The sequence below is a fragment of the Pelophylax lessonae genome (genome assembly GCF_965119305.1).
Source record: "Pelophylax lessonae genome assembly, chromosome: 1".
NCBI classification, from domain to species: Eukaryota; Metazoa; Chordata; class Amphibia; order Anura; family Ranidae; genus Pelophylax; species Pelophylax lessonae.
The window spans coordinates 234,094,993-234,111,708 of record NC_138768.1 but is presented as its reverse complement, the minus strand read 5'-3'; the positions used below and the strand labels follow the sequence as shown (position 1 = coordinate 234,111,708).

Here is a 16,716-nt window from a genome sequence, read left to right as displayed (position 1 = left end):
TAAAGTGGATGTGTTAGCATCTGCGGATACTTCCTTTGGCCGCAAAGTTTTGCAGGGTGCTGTTTAAAAGGACCTGATCCTCTTTGAGGGTGTATTGTTATTTTCAGGTGGGCTCCAGTTGTTTGGTTGAGCCCCTGCCTGGTTGGCTAATGTTTAGCCTTGGGATTTTTTTGCGGTTTCCCACCCTGTTTAACACTGCCTTGAACGAAAGAGAAAATGGGATTTTTGACTTGCCATAAAATCCATTTCTCTGATGCACCCACCCCTCTGTGGAGTTATAATTCTCCTGACATTGCTTGTAACAAAACTGAGTGGCAATAGCAGAGAGAGGGAGTATACCCCCTGGGCCTGCCCATGGGTGTAGCCAGAATTTTTTTTATGCTACTGTCCTACGCCTGTAGGGGACAGTATAATCCAATGGTTAAGAATAGCAGAAGCTGTGTCCCTCAATGAAAATCAGAGAAATGGATTTTACAGTAAGTCAAAAATCCAATTTCTCTTTCGTTCATTGACGGACACAGCTCCTTATCTTCACCATTGGGTTATAATGCCCCCTACAGGAGTAGGGTGCTAGGCAGGAAAAAGCTTGACTACGCTTATGGGGCAGTCCCAGGGGGTATACTCCCACTCTCAGCTATAGGCACTGCTTAGGAGTAAGAACCTAGTTCCTTGCTGAGATCTCTGGTTCTGGCAATTTTTTTTCATTTTTAAGCGGAACGTTTGCCTATCTTTGTTATTTTGTTCCTGTGAGAATTTACAATCAACTGCCGGACTGGGCGATGAACTGCATAATCTAGATTCAGAGGGCCCCCTTAGTCTGGCCAGCAAGCACGCACAGGCCTCAGCTCCCCGCTAGGTCTGCCCCAACATATCCCCACTGGATGGGGGCTGGCCTGGGAGTTAAACCGCTCGCGGGGGGCGCATACGACCTGGCTTCGGCCTGAATCTCAGCCTAACCTCCTGGCCAACAGCCCCCCCCCCATTCCAGTGGAGCGGTGGTCTGTCAGAAGCAATGCCCACCCTGTTCCTGGTAGAGTAAGTAGCTTTTCCCCCTCTACCCCTGGAGGGTTTTGGGGTGGACGTGGGCCCCTCCCTGGGACGGTTGGCCCCCCCGGGTTCCTCTCCTTCCCATGCAGCATCCCCTCTTTTTTTCTCGGTGGTCCTCTGTGGACTTGTTACCCCCCCATCTGCCCGCATCTCCCCATCCCCCTCCCTACACATGGGGTGGCCATACCTTTTAGCTCAGTCTGGGGGGGGGGGAGGAGCACGCCGCCAGCACCTGGACGATCGACTTTTGGGAGGGAACTGTACCTGGTGGGCGCCCTAAGCAGTATCTGGGGTGGGGGGACTTCTTTGCTGGTTTCCGGATCCGTGGACCTCTCTGGTACAGGACAAGGGGGTCCACAAAGTCATTCAGTCCAGCTACATGATTGAATTTCGGTCTTATCCTCCAGAAAGGTTCTTCCCTTCCAACCTGCGCTTGTCCCCAGATCACTTACGGGGTCTCTTTGGGGCAGTGCAAGACTTGTTCAAGGGGTGATTGTCCCAGTTCCAACTTCGGAAAGTCTACTGGGGTTCTACTCAAACTTGTTTACAGTTCCCAGGAAGGAAGGCAAGGTACGTCTAATTCTGGACTTCATAGCGCTAAACTGCTTTTCTCTGTCGCTCATTGACAGACGTAGTCCTCTTTGATTCACATCAATTGGGTTATGTTGTCTCCGCAGGAGTAGGACTAGGCAGAAAGAAAAAACGTTCTGGCTCCACCCTAGGGGCAGTCCCAGAGGGTATATCCTCCCTCTCTCTGCTACAGGAAATCAGTTTTTTTCTGTCTAGTCAGGTGTAAGGACCTAAGTTCCTTGCTGGGATCTCTGGTCCTGGCAAGATTTTTTTTTTTTAGAAAAAATATTTTTTTAGTGGGCCTTCTAGATTGGATTTTGATTTCTGTCAATCCCACCCCTCATTTGTGGCACTGCTTCTGGATGTCCCAATTGATGTGAATCAAAGAGGACTACGTCTGTCAATGAGCGACAGAGAAAATCGGATTTTTGTAAGATCTTACCGTAAAATCCTTTTCTCTTAGCTCATTGACAGACGTAGTACCCGCCCCTCTATCATTGAGTTGGGTTGGGTTAAATTCTCTGTTACTGCTTTACAACAGAACTGATTTCCTGTAGCAGAGAGAGGGAGGATATACCCTCTGGGACTGCCCCTAGGGTGGAGCCAGAACGTTTTTTCTTTCTGCCTAGTCCTACTCCTGCGGAGACAACATAACCCAATTGATGTGAATCAAAGAGGACTACGTCTGTCAATGAGCTAAGAGAAAAGGATTTTACGGTAAGATCTTAAAAAAATCAGATTTTTGCGGGTACAGAAGTTCCGAATGGAGTCCATTCGCATGGTAGTGGCGTCCCTACATCAGGGGGATGTTTTCGCTTCTATCAACATCAAGGACGCCTACCTTCACATTCCAATATGTGCCGGTCACCAGCACTTCCTCCACTTTGCAAGGAGCATTATCAGGTTGTGGCGTTACCCTGTGGTCTCGCCTCCACTCCTCGGGCCCTCATGAAAGTGTTGACCCTGGTACTAACATTGCTGCGTCAGCGAGGGATTGCTGTACTGGGGTACCTGGACAATCTTCTTCTGCTAGCGGAGTGGCCGACTGCTCTAATGGACAACTTGGAAATTACTCTGTGGACTCTGAGGCAGTTCCGTTGGATTCTGAACCTTTAACCGTCTGTTCTTGTTCCGTCCACATGATTGGACTATCTGGGTCTGACTCTGGACTCTGCCTCAGCCAGAGTCTTTCTTCCTCTGGAAAAACTACAGAAATTGCAGGAGGCAATTCAGCTTCTGTTGTCCAGCAGACGGTCATCCCTCCGGGCATGCATGCGGGTGCTGAGCCTGATGGTGTTTACCTTTGAGGCGGTTCGGTTTGCACAGTTCCACGTAAGATCTCTGCAAAAAGACATCCTGGTGAAATGGGACAAGAATCCTCAGCCTCTAGAAAATCTGATCTTGTTGAGCCGGAGTACGAGAGGAAGGGTCCCTGATCTGGCGGCTTCGTCCTTCTGCACTTCAACAGGGAAAATCCTTTCTCCCCCTTCTATTGGACGGTTGTTACCACGAATGCCAGCCTGTCTGAGTGGGGCGGTGTTCTTGGCACAGATTGTGCTCAGGGGGTCTGGATTCTGCCAGAGTCCAGAGTGCCGATCAATGTACTGGAACTCAGAGCGATCAGACTTTGTCTGGATCTTTGGACAATTCCTCTTCAGGGATGTCCGGTACGCATTCAATTGGACAATTTCCATGGCTGTGGCCTATGTCAATCACCAAGGGGGCACAAGAAGTGCCCTGGCAGGTTGGTAAATAGCCGGTATTCTAAGGCGGGCAGAACGATTCGTTCCAGCCCTCTCTGCTGTACACATTCCAGGGGTAAAAATTGGCAAGCGGAGGTTGATAAGGAGGAGGTGGTATAAGATGGATGTGTTGGCATCTGCGGATGCTTCTTTTGGCCGCAAGGTTTTGATGGCTGCTGTTTAGAGGACCTGATCCTCTTTGAGGGTGTATTGTTTTTTTCAGGTGAGCTCCAGTTGTTTATGGTTGAGCTCCATGTTACCTGCTTGGCTACAGTTTAGCCTTGGGAATTTTTTTCTTGATGTTCCCTTTGGGACATCCCAATAGTCAAGAAGATAAGGAGCTGTGTCCGTCAATTAACAAAAAAGACAATAGGATTTTTGACATACCGAAAAATCAATTTCTCTGATGTTCATTGACTGACACAGCACCCACCCCTCTGTGGAGCTTTCTTCTGACACTGCTTGTAACAAAACTGAGTGCCTATAGCTGAGAGTGGGAGTATACCCCCTGGGACTGCCCATAGGCGTAGTCAAGCTTTTTCCTGCCTAGTGTCCTACTCCTGTAGGGGGCAGTATAACCCAATGGTCAAAAAGATAAGTAGCTGTGTTTTTCAGTGAACATCAGAGAAATGGATTTTACGGTAAGTCAAAAATCCAATTTTTTTTATATCCTGCAACACTCTATTTGGACTATAAATTATTTACTCATATACAAAGGGAAAGTTGTAAGGAAAAGTTGTCATTAAGCATCTACACATGCAAGTTTTTCCCAGGTAAAGGAATGCCAAATATGCTAATAACACATGCAAAAAAAATGTAATGTTGATTACCTCAGTGCTGGGTACAAAATATAAAAAACTATTAAATGATTTGAAGCTTACTATTATACGGTATTTCCTATATTTCTGTAATATATTTAAACACCCAAGGGACATTCTTAAAACTATTTAAAAATAATGACCTCTGTGGTTTACTTATCTAATAATGTACCAATTCCACTTATACACTATGGTGTATATATATATATATATATTTATATATCAAATACAATCTTTCAGATGATGGGTCTCAAGGTACTTCATATCATCATAGTCCTCATACATCCACAAATAAGTGTCACAGTAAAATAATTTTATTATGTGTATTCTTTATTATCCAGATATGACCAAAAGTATTGGGACGCTTGCCTTTACACGCACATGAACTTTAATGGCATCCCAGTCTTAGTCCGTAGGGTTCAATATTGAGTTGGCCCATCCTTTGCAGCTATAATAGCTTCAACTCTTCTTGGAAGGCTGTCCCAAAGGTTTACAATTGTGTCTATATGGGAATGTTTGACCATTCTTCCAAAAGTGTATTTGGGAGATCAGGCACTGATGTTGAACTAGAAGGCCTGGCTCGCAGTCTTCGCTCTAACACATACCAAAGGTGCTCTATTGGTTTGAGGTCAATACTCTGTGCAGGCCAGTCAAGTTCCTCCACCCCAAACTCGCTCATTTATGTCTTTATGAACCCTGCTTTGTGTGCTGGTGCACAGTCAGGTTGGAACAGGAAGGGGCCATCCCCAAACTGTTCCACATGGTTGAAAACATGCAATCGTCCTAAATGTCTTGGTATGCTGATGCCTTAAGTGTTCCCTTCACTGGAAATAAAGGGCCAAGCCCAACCCCTGAAAAACAACCCCACACCATAATCCCCCCTCAACCAAGTGATTCCCATAGACACTCCTAAACCTTGTGGACCGCCTTCCCAGAAGAGTTAGAGACCGAAGAAATACCCCCTTAGGTATATGGGATTATAAAGGTGACCGCTAACCAAAATGGATAAAATGTAAATGTTTTATTGTTGCATATAAAATACTTATTTAATGTATATACATGGTTACACATACTAGATGTCATACAAATACAACACAATGAATAAGAAATATCACGGCTATAAACCGTCTTAATACAGATAGTATTACAACTTCATTTGGGGAGGTGGGTGATCCTCCAGTGCCTGATGCGTTTCAGGTGATTGCCACCTTTCTTCACGGGTACAGAAGATGGAAGTTTACAAAATTCCCTGTATCATTAAACAAGATAGATATATTTAGAGATATTTCAAATAGAGATATTTTGTGAGAAGACAAAAAGACGTGCATATTAAAAGCCAAAAACACAGTTTACTACGAGAATGCCAGAGCGGTATGGTGGTAGCAGGTGGTCTATAATAGATTAGATACAAAGTTTTTTTGTGTCATTTTTGATGTAACATTTGTATAATGAAGTTTGAACTTGTTTTTCTTAATTGTAGTTTAAGTCCCGTTTCACACTTCTGCGATGCGGGAACGCTGCGAATATGCAGCGTGTTCCCGCATCACATCCACACCCCTGGCAGTTCACACTGTCATATGCGATACGCAGGGGGTACCAATTAAAAGTTAATAAAACCCCCAGTTGAGATCGCATATCGCAATGCGATCTGCAAGTTCGCACAGAATAGGATCGCACTAGTGTTAACCACCATGCGATCCGATTCTGCTGCAGATTAAAAAAGGGTCATGTGCGTGTTTAGTGTGATTGTGGTGCGAATTCAGCCATACAAACTGTATGGCTGAAATTTGCACCGCACAGAGATCGCATGTAATTTAGGAGCAGTGTGCTCCGAATTACATGCGATCTCTGTGATCGCACTAATGTGAACCGGCACTTATAGGTTGACTTGGAGCTTATTCCTATGGCTAGGTCTTAAGCTGGCCATAGACCGATCAAAATTCAGGGACTAGCTCTATTTCAATCAGTGTGTAGCTTTCCCTGTTTGACAGAAGTTGATAGTTTGATCGACTTCTGTTGAATAAACATGCTGGAAAACTTTTGTCAATCAGCAGTTGCAGCAACTGATCAGTGTATTGTTCTGATGTCAGAATACAGTGTTGTTCTAGCTGTGGGATTCCCCCATCCACCTCTTTTGTCTAGATGAAGGAATCTGTTAATTGTTTTTTTTCTGTCTGTGGCCAGTTTTAAACACCAAGTGCAGACTATTTTATACTGACATTTAGGCTAATAATGGGTATATGATTATTTTGCTGCTGCTGTCTGTCATGTTTGTGTGTCATAAGCACTATATTATGTATTTTATAAGCAAAAAACTATATAGATCTCTACCTAACTCCATTCTGTTTGCTTAAATGCCTTGCACTTTTTTCTATACCCCAATTTACCTTGGTAGCAGAATGGCTGACACTATTATGTACACAGATGATGTAAGGAATAAAACTGCATATTAAGGGTTTTTTTTTTTTGTGTACAACTGTCTTTTTTTTATATTGATTTGAAATACGTCATTGTGGTAGCCGCTTCTCTGTCTATGAGAATATAAGACTTAAGTACATTGTGGCTAATGTTTATTTTCATTAGTCAGACTGCCCTCTCTGGTTCTACATGTTGTCTGCTTCTTGATAACTTCCCTGTTACTACAGCACTACAAGGTGTGTCTGGTCTGGAAATGGTAATGTGGGTATTTGCCAGCACACCAATGATCTTCGATTTTCATTCAAAGCTTTTTTTATTAAGGATAGATCACGTCACAAAACAGTGTAGTGCAATGTTTCAAACCTCTTTGTCATTCATGTCTGATGAAAGCGTCCTGTGTGACGATGAAACATTGCACCACACTATTTTGTGATGTGATCTATCTTTATATGGACAAAATCGAAAATTTTTGGTGTGCTTACGAATATCTACATTATTGTGCATGTTCCAGTATCCAGCTAGCGGTCGTTGCAGCACCCGGTACTTTAAGAGCTCATTCCAGGAACGTGCGGGATGGGAATATGGACTGTGGTCTGAAAATGGAGTTCTCTCATTAGATTTTTCAGGCACTTTACCCATTTAAATTAGTTACCAATAACATGCTAAACACAAGAAAGGTGGGTAAGATTGCCAGGGGACCTATTATTTTTATTTTAAAAAGTGTGAATATCAGTGCGACTAAGTATAGAATTGCACACTGGTGGTCGATTAAAGAAATAAAAAATAATGAAAATGATCGTGGCAGCTATATCAAAAAACATGTTAATCACTACACATACAAAAAATGAATATATAAATAAGAAATACAGCGCCACTGATCAGAATAGAGTGCAAATAGCAAAAAATGTGTGCAAATCAGTGTTAAATATGCTGTTACAGTCCAAATGCAAATAATAACTAAATCAATAGATATGAAGTGCTCGCATCAATTACTGGTGTGAATCTAGCGTAAACACATCAGATTGTACAAATCGGCAAAAATATATAAATACTGAATCAATAAGTATAAAGTGCTAGCATCAATAACTAGTAAGAATCTTGCATAAACACATCAAATTGTGCAGATTAGCAGAAAAACATCATAATATATCATGCGATATATGTGACCTGAAGGAAAAAAGGTCCTAACATAAAAGAAGAACAAAGTGCTCAGTGCTTATCCAGTAAATAAAATGGATAGTGTAATAACACGGTTGCTAAGTACAATCACACAGTCTCTTCAGTGACCATAAAGTGCACACGTGCCAAAACAGATGCCGTTGGTGCTCATGTTCCCACAACCACAATCAGGTGGCCTCTCATATTAGGTTCTGACCCGTGTTTCACCACTGGGTCAAAAACGCTCAATATCCTAGGGAGGTATGCCAGGTCGTGTCACCAAATCAAGGAATCCTGAGACACTGTGCGGACTTTAGAATGGCTCTGTCTTCCCGATCGATAATCTCAATTCACAACATATGGCAAAGAAGGAAGGAATAGGGAGATCTAATTCTCTCTGTATATATAAATTTTTTTAAAAATAAAATAAGAATACACTCTCATATATGAGCACAAGGCAGTGAAAGTGGTCGGACCCCTACTGAAGAAGTCGAACGCCCACAGCGCATGAGGACACGCATATAGGGGGCGGGGACTCCAGACGGACGTGACCCGGCAGCAGAACAGGAGAGCTTCCTGTGTCTCCCTTCGATCGTTTCACTGCCTTCTCTAGTCTGCACAGCTCATGTGCTCATATGTATGAGTGTATTCCCATTTTATTTTTAATAAAATTTATATATACAGAGAGCATTAGATCTACCTATTCCTTCCTTCTTTGCCATATGTTGTGAATTGAGATTATCGATCATAAAGACAGAGCCATTCTAAAGTCCGCACAGTGTCTCAGGATTCCTTGATTTGGTTACACGACCTGGCATACCTCCCTAGGATATTGAGCATTTTTGACCCAGTGGTAAAACAAGGGTCAGAACCTAAGATGAGAGACCACCTGATTGTGGTTGTGGGAACATGAGCACCAACAGCATCGGTTTTGGCACGTGTGCACTTTATGGTCACTGAAGAGACTGTGTGATTGTACTTGGCAACTGTGTTTTTACACTATCCATTTTATTTACTGGATAGGCACTGAGCACTTTGTTGTTCTTTTATGTATGGACCTTTTTTTCTTCATGTCACATATATCGCATGATATATTATGATGTTTTTCTGCTAATCTGCACAATTTATTTGATGTGTTTTATGTAAGATTCTTACTAGTTATTGATGCTAGCACTTTATACTTATTGATTCAGTATTTATTTATTTTTGCCAATTTGCACAATCTGATGTGTTTACGCTAGATTCACACCAGTTATTGATGTGAGCACTTCATACTTATTGATTTAGTTGTTATTTGCATTTGGACTGTAACAGCACATTTAGCACTGATTTGAACATTTGCACACATTTTTAGCTATTTGCACTTAATTGTGATCAGTGGCGCTGTATCTTCTTCTTTTTATATTTTTATTTACCTACTTTTTATTGATCAGTATAGTAATGTTTACAAACCTAACTATTTCTTTTTGTTCCTGTTTTATTCTATCTCAATAGTGTCTGCCCCTTCATCTTGCTAGTATAAATAAAATGCTTTGCAAAAAAAAAAAAAATGTTTTGCCAAAATTGATGCGGTGTTTCCTGACAGGAAATGATGAACCTGGCTCGTAAAGACAGCTCTGGAGTCAAGCTAGAAGTAAATGAAAGGTCAGTTATTGCATCAGTCTAATTTACAATAGTCTCATGAGCATTTCATACCACAGTAAAGTATATCTAAAGTTGATTTTCTTTCTTGTTCATTGATGGACACAGGAATTCAGATAAAGTCTGGTTATATTGCCATTTTACAGGAGGATTAGACACTGGCAAACAGAACAATTGTAAGCCAGCTTCCAGTATAGTCCCTCCAATACCTAGCATACTCTTGTTTTTTTGCTAGTGTCCTAGGAAGATGTATTTTCTCCTTAGCTCTGTTGAGAACATTTACATTTTTGGTAACTTTTCTTTGAGTAACTTCCTCTTCTATAGATTTTAATTTAGATTCCCGCTACATCACCGCTTGAGCTGGTCCTTGTATAGCAGCTATCTTGATTGGCATTTCCTAGTTTTAGAGGCTGTACCCATATCCTGCTGGACTAGATATGTGGAGCTAGCCAGGAATGTAATCTTCAGGCACTGGGCTCTGCATTGTGGTTCTTTCCAGACTAGAGTGTGCTGGTTAAATTAGCCAGGGAGCTCTCTCAGGGTCTAGTGCTGTGGGTTCACCTGAATTTGTCCAGGAGAGTTCTCAGACCCACCAGGCTTTCCTGCCTACGCCCCATATCCTATCTATCGCTCTATTGTCCCTCCCTCTCCCCCTCCAACCATCTCCCATCCTCCAGCTACATTTGTGTATTTGTGACAATACAAAAGTATCTCGATCGTGTAAAAAAAAAAAAAGTAAAGATATGTCTCCTCTTTCACTTTTTCTTCCCGTTTTCTCTCCCCTCTACCTTCTCCCTAAATCCCCCCCCCCCCCCCCCCCGGCCTTTGCAGGCTTTCAACCCTGTGAAATATGTGAATAATCATACTATATTAACTGTGTACTTATTCCATGTGTGTCCATAACACTTTATTCTCCCATAATCCAAATCATCTCCCACCCTCTCTCTCTACCTATTGAAGGAAACCAGTTGTACTAAGTCTTGGTGATAGATGAAGGTAAAATTACCTTTCCCTTATGTATAATTTAACTTTAATGCTGTAAGTTGTATAGGGTCACAGAACCTGGCTCCAGTAGGTGGACATGCTGACCCAGAAGTGTTTCAGCACACAGGCCTCTCAGGAAGTGTGTATTTCTGATTATAGTAAATGCCACAAACCTGCACAGCTTACATCAGCATATAAACAAATATGAGTAGGATTTATCGTCGGTGAAAATGACAATCAGTAGATCCAGAAATATAACCAGATGTCATTGTATGCAAGTCTTGACTTAAAGTAGAAGGTGGTATAGGCAAAACTTTTTTTTTTTTTTTTTCGTTTTGGATAGAGTAAGGGAAGTTAATAACCCCTGTCAGTTTTTTTTTTTTTTTGTCATCTTTGTCTCATTGGGAGATTTCCCTTCACTTCCTGTCCTTTTAGCCAAAACAGGAAGTGAGAGGAAATCCCTGCAAATAAAGGGAATTCTTTGGGGCCCCCCATGTCACCAGAACTAGTGTCCCTATTGGAGGATTTACCTCTTACTTTTCTGGGAACAACCCAAAACTTGAGGTTTTCATTTACATTCACTTTAAATAATAATCGTGAACAGGAAAAATGGAGAGGGTAAATCTTCCTAATGTGGGCACAGACCGCAATAAAAACCCAACAGCTGTTCTAATCCCTCACCACTATATCCATAAAAAAAGTTTTGCTTTTAGTTATACTTTAACTCGTAGCAGCAGATTTTGGTGCCAAGTCTCCATCTTTATCTTTTAAAAGTGATAAGTGGACTCCATGCCAAAGAAAGGAACAGAGTGGGACTGAGCTCCGCTTTGGATTTATGAAATTTGCCTGTAATTTAACCCCTAGCATGTCTGGATCGGTTTGTCTTTTTGACACATGGCTTTTTATACAAAGTGACATCTGATTGTGAATTTTCCTCATTATATGTTCATATTTAAACTATCCATGACTTTAACAGGTTTTATTTAAAATAGAATACAATTAACTTTTATGTTTTGCTCATTTTGTTTTATGTCTTTGGACAGGATCCTCAACTCGTGTACAGACCTAATGAAGGTGAGATTTTTATTTGGGGTTTTAAAAGTTGAAAAATCTTTTGAAATATTAATGTGGTAATTTGTCTTTTAGGTACATTTCAGTGCCTTCTAGACAATGTGACAGGAGGCTCATTCTTACAAAACTGATTTCACTCTTGTTTTAATAAGCATTCAGAATGTGAAGTATGCTGTTAAAGTGATTTGTAAACCTTAATTTCTCTTTCGTTCATTGACGGACATAGCTCCTTATCTTCACTGTTGGGTTATGCTGCCCCCTCTAGGAGTAGGACACTAGGCAGAAAAAAAACTTGGGCAGTCCCTGGGGGTATACTCCCATTCTCGGCTATAAGCCACAGTTTTTTCTGCCTAGTCAGGAGTAAGGACCTAGTTCCTTGCTGGGATCTCTGGTCATGGCACTTTTTTTTCCTTTTATGTACATGGAATTTTTCTATCATTGTTGTTTTGTTTCCTGTGAGAAGCTTCAATCAACTGCCGTACTGGGCAATGGACTAGATAATCTAGATTCAGAGGGTCCCCCCAGTCTGGCCAGCGAGCGCATGCAGGCCTAGGTCGTAACATAGCCCCACTGGACAGGGGCTGGCCTGCGAATTAAACGTTTCGCGAGGGCGCATACGGCCTAGCCTCAGCCTGTGTCGCAGCATTCCTCCTGGCCACAGCAATCCACATTCTGATGGAGCGGTGGTCTGTCAGAAGCTGTGCCCACTCTGTTCCTGGTATGGTAAGTAGCTGTTCCCCCTCTACCCCTGGAGGGTTTTGGGGTGGATGTGGGCCCCTCCCTGGGATGGACGGACCCCCCAGGCTCCCATCCTTCCATGCACCCCCCTCCATTTTATCGGTGGTCCTCTGCGGACTTGTTACCCCCATCTGCCCACACCCCTCCCATGGAATTGCCATACCTTTTTAGGTTGTTCTGAGGTGTCGAGCTGGCGATGGGGGTGGTGGGGCGTGCCACCAGCGACCGGACAATCGATTTTTGGTAGGGGGCTGTGCCAGGAGGGGGCTCCTGCCAGGGTCCCCCCTTCCTGCTGGGGTCGTTTTCTATGCTCCTGGGGTCCCCCCCGGGGCACTGCCATTTTCTTGTAGCTTTTTTGTGCTATGGTTCGGCCGCCATGTTTGTGTAGCCTCTCCTCATTCCCTAGTGCTGACTCTTAAATCTTTCTCTTCTTGATCATCACTTGGTGTGCAGTTCGTTTGGTGCTGTGAGTGCCTGATCGGTGGTGGTGAGCTTTTGTAGGGTTCCCTCTCCCTCTCTCTGCTATAGCAGTGAATAGTGCATCTGTGCTGGGCCTTGTAGTGCCACCAGCGCGGTGTGGGTGTCCATAGCAGTGTTAAATACTTTTTTTTGTGTGGGTCCCCCTGTCCCTTAATAGAGTCCTTAAAGCACATTTCCCCACCTGATCCCCTCTGAGTCTGCGGGGCCCTCCGGGTCCCAACAATCACTGACTGCACTGACAGTGGTCCTGGAGTCCTTAGTGTCCAAGGTGGATTTGGTCTTGGGCAAACCAGCTAGCAAAAAGTGTCCCTGGCCTTCACCTGCCTCATCTGTCTCATTAGATCCTGAAACTGATTCGGCCGTCGTGTATGCGAGTTACCGCATTTCTGGGTCTGCGTCCACGCACTCTGCATGCTCAGATAGTAGGGATGATTCCTCAGCTCTTCTAGCTGCGCATAAAAAGGCGCTGGTGGATGCACTGATTGTGTCAGTGTGTGAAACTTTAAAGATGGAGGAGATGCGGCTGATGATGCACCAGAGGGGCCGGTCCCTTTGGCACCCACAGGCCGGTCCCTTTTGGCACCCACAGGCCCTCCAAGGTGACGAAGCTGTTCCCCTTTCCCACATACTTTGACAATACATTTAGCCAAATGATGTTCTATGTTAGACACCTCCAAGAGCCTCAACCCTATTGCACACCTTTGTGGCATTAGCAAAAAGACATACCTTATCCACCAACCCTTTAGTTATATAACTTACATATAGGTTAAATAGAACAGAACTAAGTACAGAGCCCTGTAGTACACAACTAGTGACTGGTCTCTGTTCCAAATGAACCCATTTACAACCACACTGTGGTACCCATCCTTTAGCCAACCACATATCCACTAAACCACCCAAGGGTTAAGTCCTAGATTGTACAGCTTTTTTATTAGATCATTATGTAGAACTGTACCAAATGCTTTGCAGAAATCAAGATGGGCCATCATGGTCCAAAACATTAGTGATCTAGTCAAACAATAAGCCCTTGGCACCAGCCGCACACAAATATGGGGCCTCCTGGTACTTGGCACTGAGTGGTCGCTTTTTGTGTGAATTGCTGCCCAAACATCTTTTTCCCAAGAGCACGCGCCCTCCTGGCAGTTACCAGTGCCTAACCGAAAGCTCCCGACCACTGCTTGTGATCGGGAGTTTTTGGATCACCTGACAGTCAATCACAGCAGTCACATGGCCTTAAGCCCTGCCTCCCAGTGTCATAAACCATTAAAGGGCCAGGAGGTGCCAGCGTGAAAAGGTAAAATCAGATTAGTCTGGCATGATCTGCCCTCAGTAAAGCCAATGATGCTTTCAGTCCAGCAAGTTGTGATTTTAAGTGATCAATGATCCTTCTGTTTAGGTGTGCTTCTATTAACTTGAGTGAGTACAACAGATGGTAAACTCACTGGCCTGTATTTGCCATATTCTACCTTCTTACCCTTCTTGTGGATAGGTACAATATTAGCTGTCTACCAGTCATGGGGAACTTCTCCTGTTAGAAGAGATTTGTTAAAAAGACCTGTTAATGGTCAATCAACTAAATCTCAAAGTTCTAATAAAACTCTTAAGTCTAATGAATACCATCAGAGCCCATTGCTTTAAGCTTTAATCAAGCCAGTTCCTCTGCTACCTCTGTCGCAAGTATTCCTGAAAGTGAACCATAAATTGTTGACACTATGCTAGATATGGGGGATCAAGAGTCCCCTGAGACCGATAGCGTGTGGTCAGGGATTGGCAGGCTCAGCAGGATCCTTCTAAAGGGTGCCAGAGAGGCTGTATATGCCTCATCCTCAGTTCTACTTGGTGATTCCTAGGTCACAAGTCTGGCAGGGTGAAGGTCTAACTTCCATTCCTGACCACCCTTGTAAGGGGGGGCCTCCCATGCATTATATCCCTTCGGTCACATTGATTTCCTGGGATTCAATGCCTGAGTTCTCGGACTAAAGGGGCAGGATTGCCAGAGTTTACATCCCCTTAATCTTAATGACTAGAAGCATGAAAGCCTTCGGCATTCCCATGTAGTCCAGCTGGTCTTTCTCACCTTGACATGTTTTGTCCTAGTTCCTACTTGAGGCCTGTTCCCTTTTAGGGGTTGTCTCCAGCCTTCTATTGACCACATCATGTTTTTGGGTCCTTTCTTCCCTTCATAGGAATTCAGGCGGGGGGGGGGGGTTTGTGTGTGTTTTTTTTCTTTTTTTTTGATCACCTTCTTAGATTACATTTTGTGTTATCTTCCATGGGGAATCATCATTCCTGTTGGATGGATGTTCTGTCTACATCTTAAGCATCATGGTGATATTCTCCTTGCCCTGCTTCTGGTTGTATTGGCAGCTCCCATATCTGGTAGGAGACTGCGCCTCACCCTGTTCAGATTTTGCCATTCCTGTTTCAGGTGGCTTCTACGCTGCACGCAGTCCCCAGTTTTTCTTGGCCTGTTAGCAGTTGTTGCTATATTTCCCTGTCCCTCAGTTGGACTTCTTTTGGATGTCGAATGTATTTGAATTCCTGTTCTTTATTGGATGTGGAAGAAAATAGGATTTTTTGTACTTACTATAAAATCCTTTTCTTGGAGTCCATTGGGGACATAGCACCCACAGTCTATATTTAGATTCAAGCTTTTGGCACAGCATGCTACAAACTGATCCATGCTGGGAGAAGGAAGGGTGTTCCCTTCAATGGACTCAAGATGGAATCTGTTGATAAGTACAAAATAAAATTAATAAATTGGTGTGTAGTGTATAAAAAATGCAGAGCGATTAATGTTGTGAAACTGCATATATACTTGTTCTGTGCAAATGCTGGCAAAATTGACTTGCCAAGTCTAGTGGCCATGATGTGGTATTATGAATGAAGAACCTCAGAAGGGGAGTGAAAACAGTGAAATTCAATTTCACTGACATTTCACTAGCACAAAACAAATGTACCATACATGCAACATGAAATACAATTTTTTTATTAATACACCTCTAGGTGTCACTGTTTAAAGGCCTCAGAACTGTCATCATTCATATTAGCAGAGGATGCTAAAGGGAATGTAAAGTCAGAAGGTTTTTTGTTTTTTTTTATCTTAATGCATTCTATGCATTAAGATAAAAAAAAATGTCTTTGTGTAGCAGCCCCCCTCAGCCCCTCCTAATGCTTACCTGAGCTCTCTCTCGAACCAGCGGTGTCCACGGCTCTCTGCACCATTCGGAACTCTCCTCATCCTTAGCTAAGACACAACAGCGGCGCCATTTGCTCCTGCTGCTGTCAATCAAAGTCAGTTAGCCAATGAGGAGAAAGAGGGGGCGGGGGCCGAACCTCAGCGCTGTGTCTGAATGGATACACAGAGCTGTGACTCGGCTCCGGTGCCCCCCATAGCAAGCTGCTTGCTGTGGGGGCACTCAAAGGGAGGGAGGGACCAGGAGAGCAGATGAAGAGAATCCAAGCTGGTCTGTGCAAAACCAACTGCACAGGGGAGGTAAGTATAACATGTTTGTTTTTTTTTTATTGAAAAAAAAAAAAAGAATTTACAATCACTTTAAATAAAGTCTTAATGTAATAAAATTCTGTATAAATGGGGATATCCGCTTCTTTCTGTTACAGGCCATTCGACTGCTAGTGATAACCTCTACCGATCTGCAAAAAGAGATTGTGGAGAGTGGAAGGGTATGTTTAATTTATTTATTGTATTTATATAGTGTCGACATATTAACCACCTCAAGTTTGGACATTTTCACCCCCTTCCAGTCCCAGACCAAGTTTCAGCTTTCAGCACTACTCAAGCATGCAACACTGTACCCAAATTACATTTTTGTAATTTTTTTTTTTTTTTTTTTAAAGTGGAGTTCCGGGCACGAAAAAGTTTTTTTTAATAAACATACCCCCGGGACAGTCAGGGCTAGTACATTCCACAATGGCTAGCCTCTGATCTGTCCCGGTTCGCACTTACCTGCAAGAAGAAATACTCACTTATAAAATTTCTTCTCCAGCGTTGCCATCTCTGTTGTGGGCAGCTGAAGCCGGCGCGATCC

At 43.2% G+C, this 16,716-nt stretch overlaps 1 protein-coding gene across 1 annotated transcript in view; it reads left to right on the top strand.

Annotated features, from left to right (window-relative positions):
• The window catches only part of HIP1R (huntingtin interacting protein 1 related), a 271,144-nt gene that overhangs the window by 214,541 nt on the left and 39,887 nt on the right, over window positions 1-16,716 (top strand). The window contains exons 24-26 of the mRNA XM_082258417.1: window positions 9,339-9,397; window positions 11,422-11,452; window positions 16,289-16,351. Coding sequence (XP_082114543.1) covers window positions 9,339-9,397; window positions 11,422-11,452; window positions 16,289-16,351 — 153 coding nt within the window. The remainder of the gene's footprint in view (window positions 1-9,338; window positions 9,398-11,421; window positions 11,453-16,288; window positions 16,352-16,716) is intronic.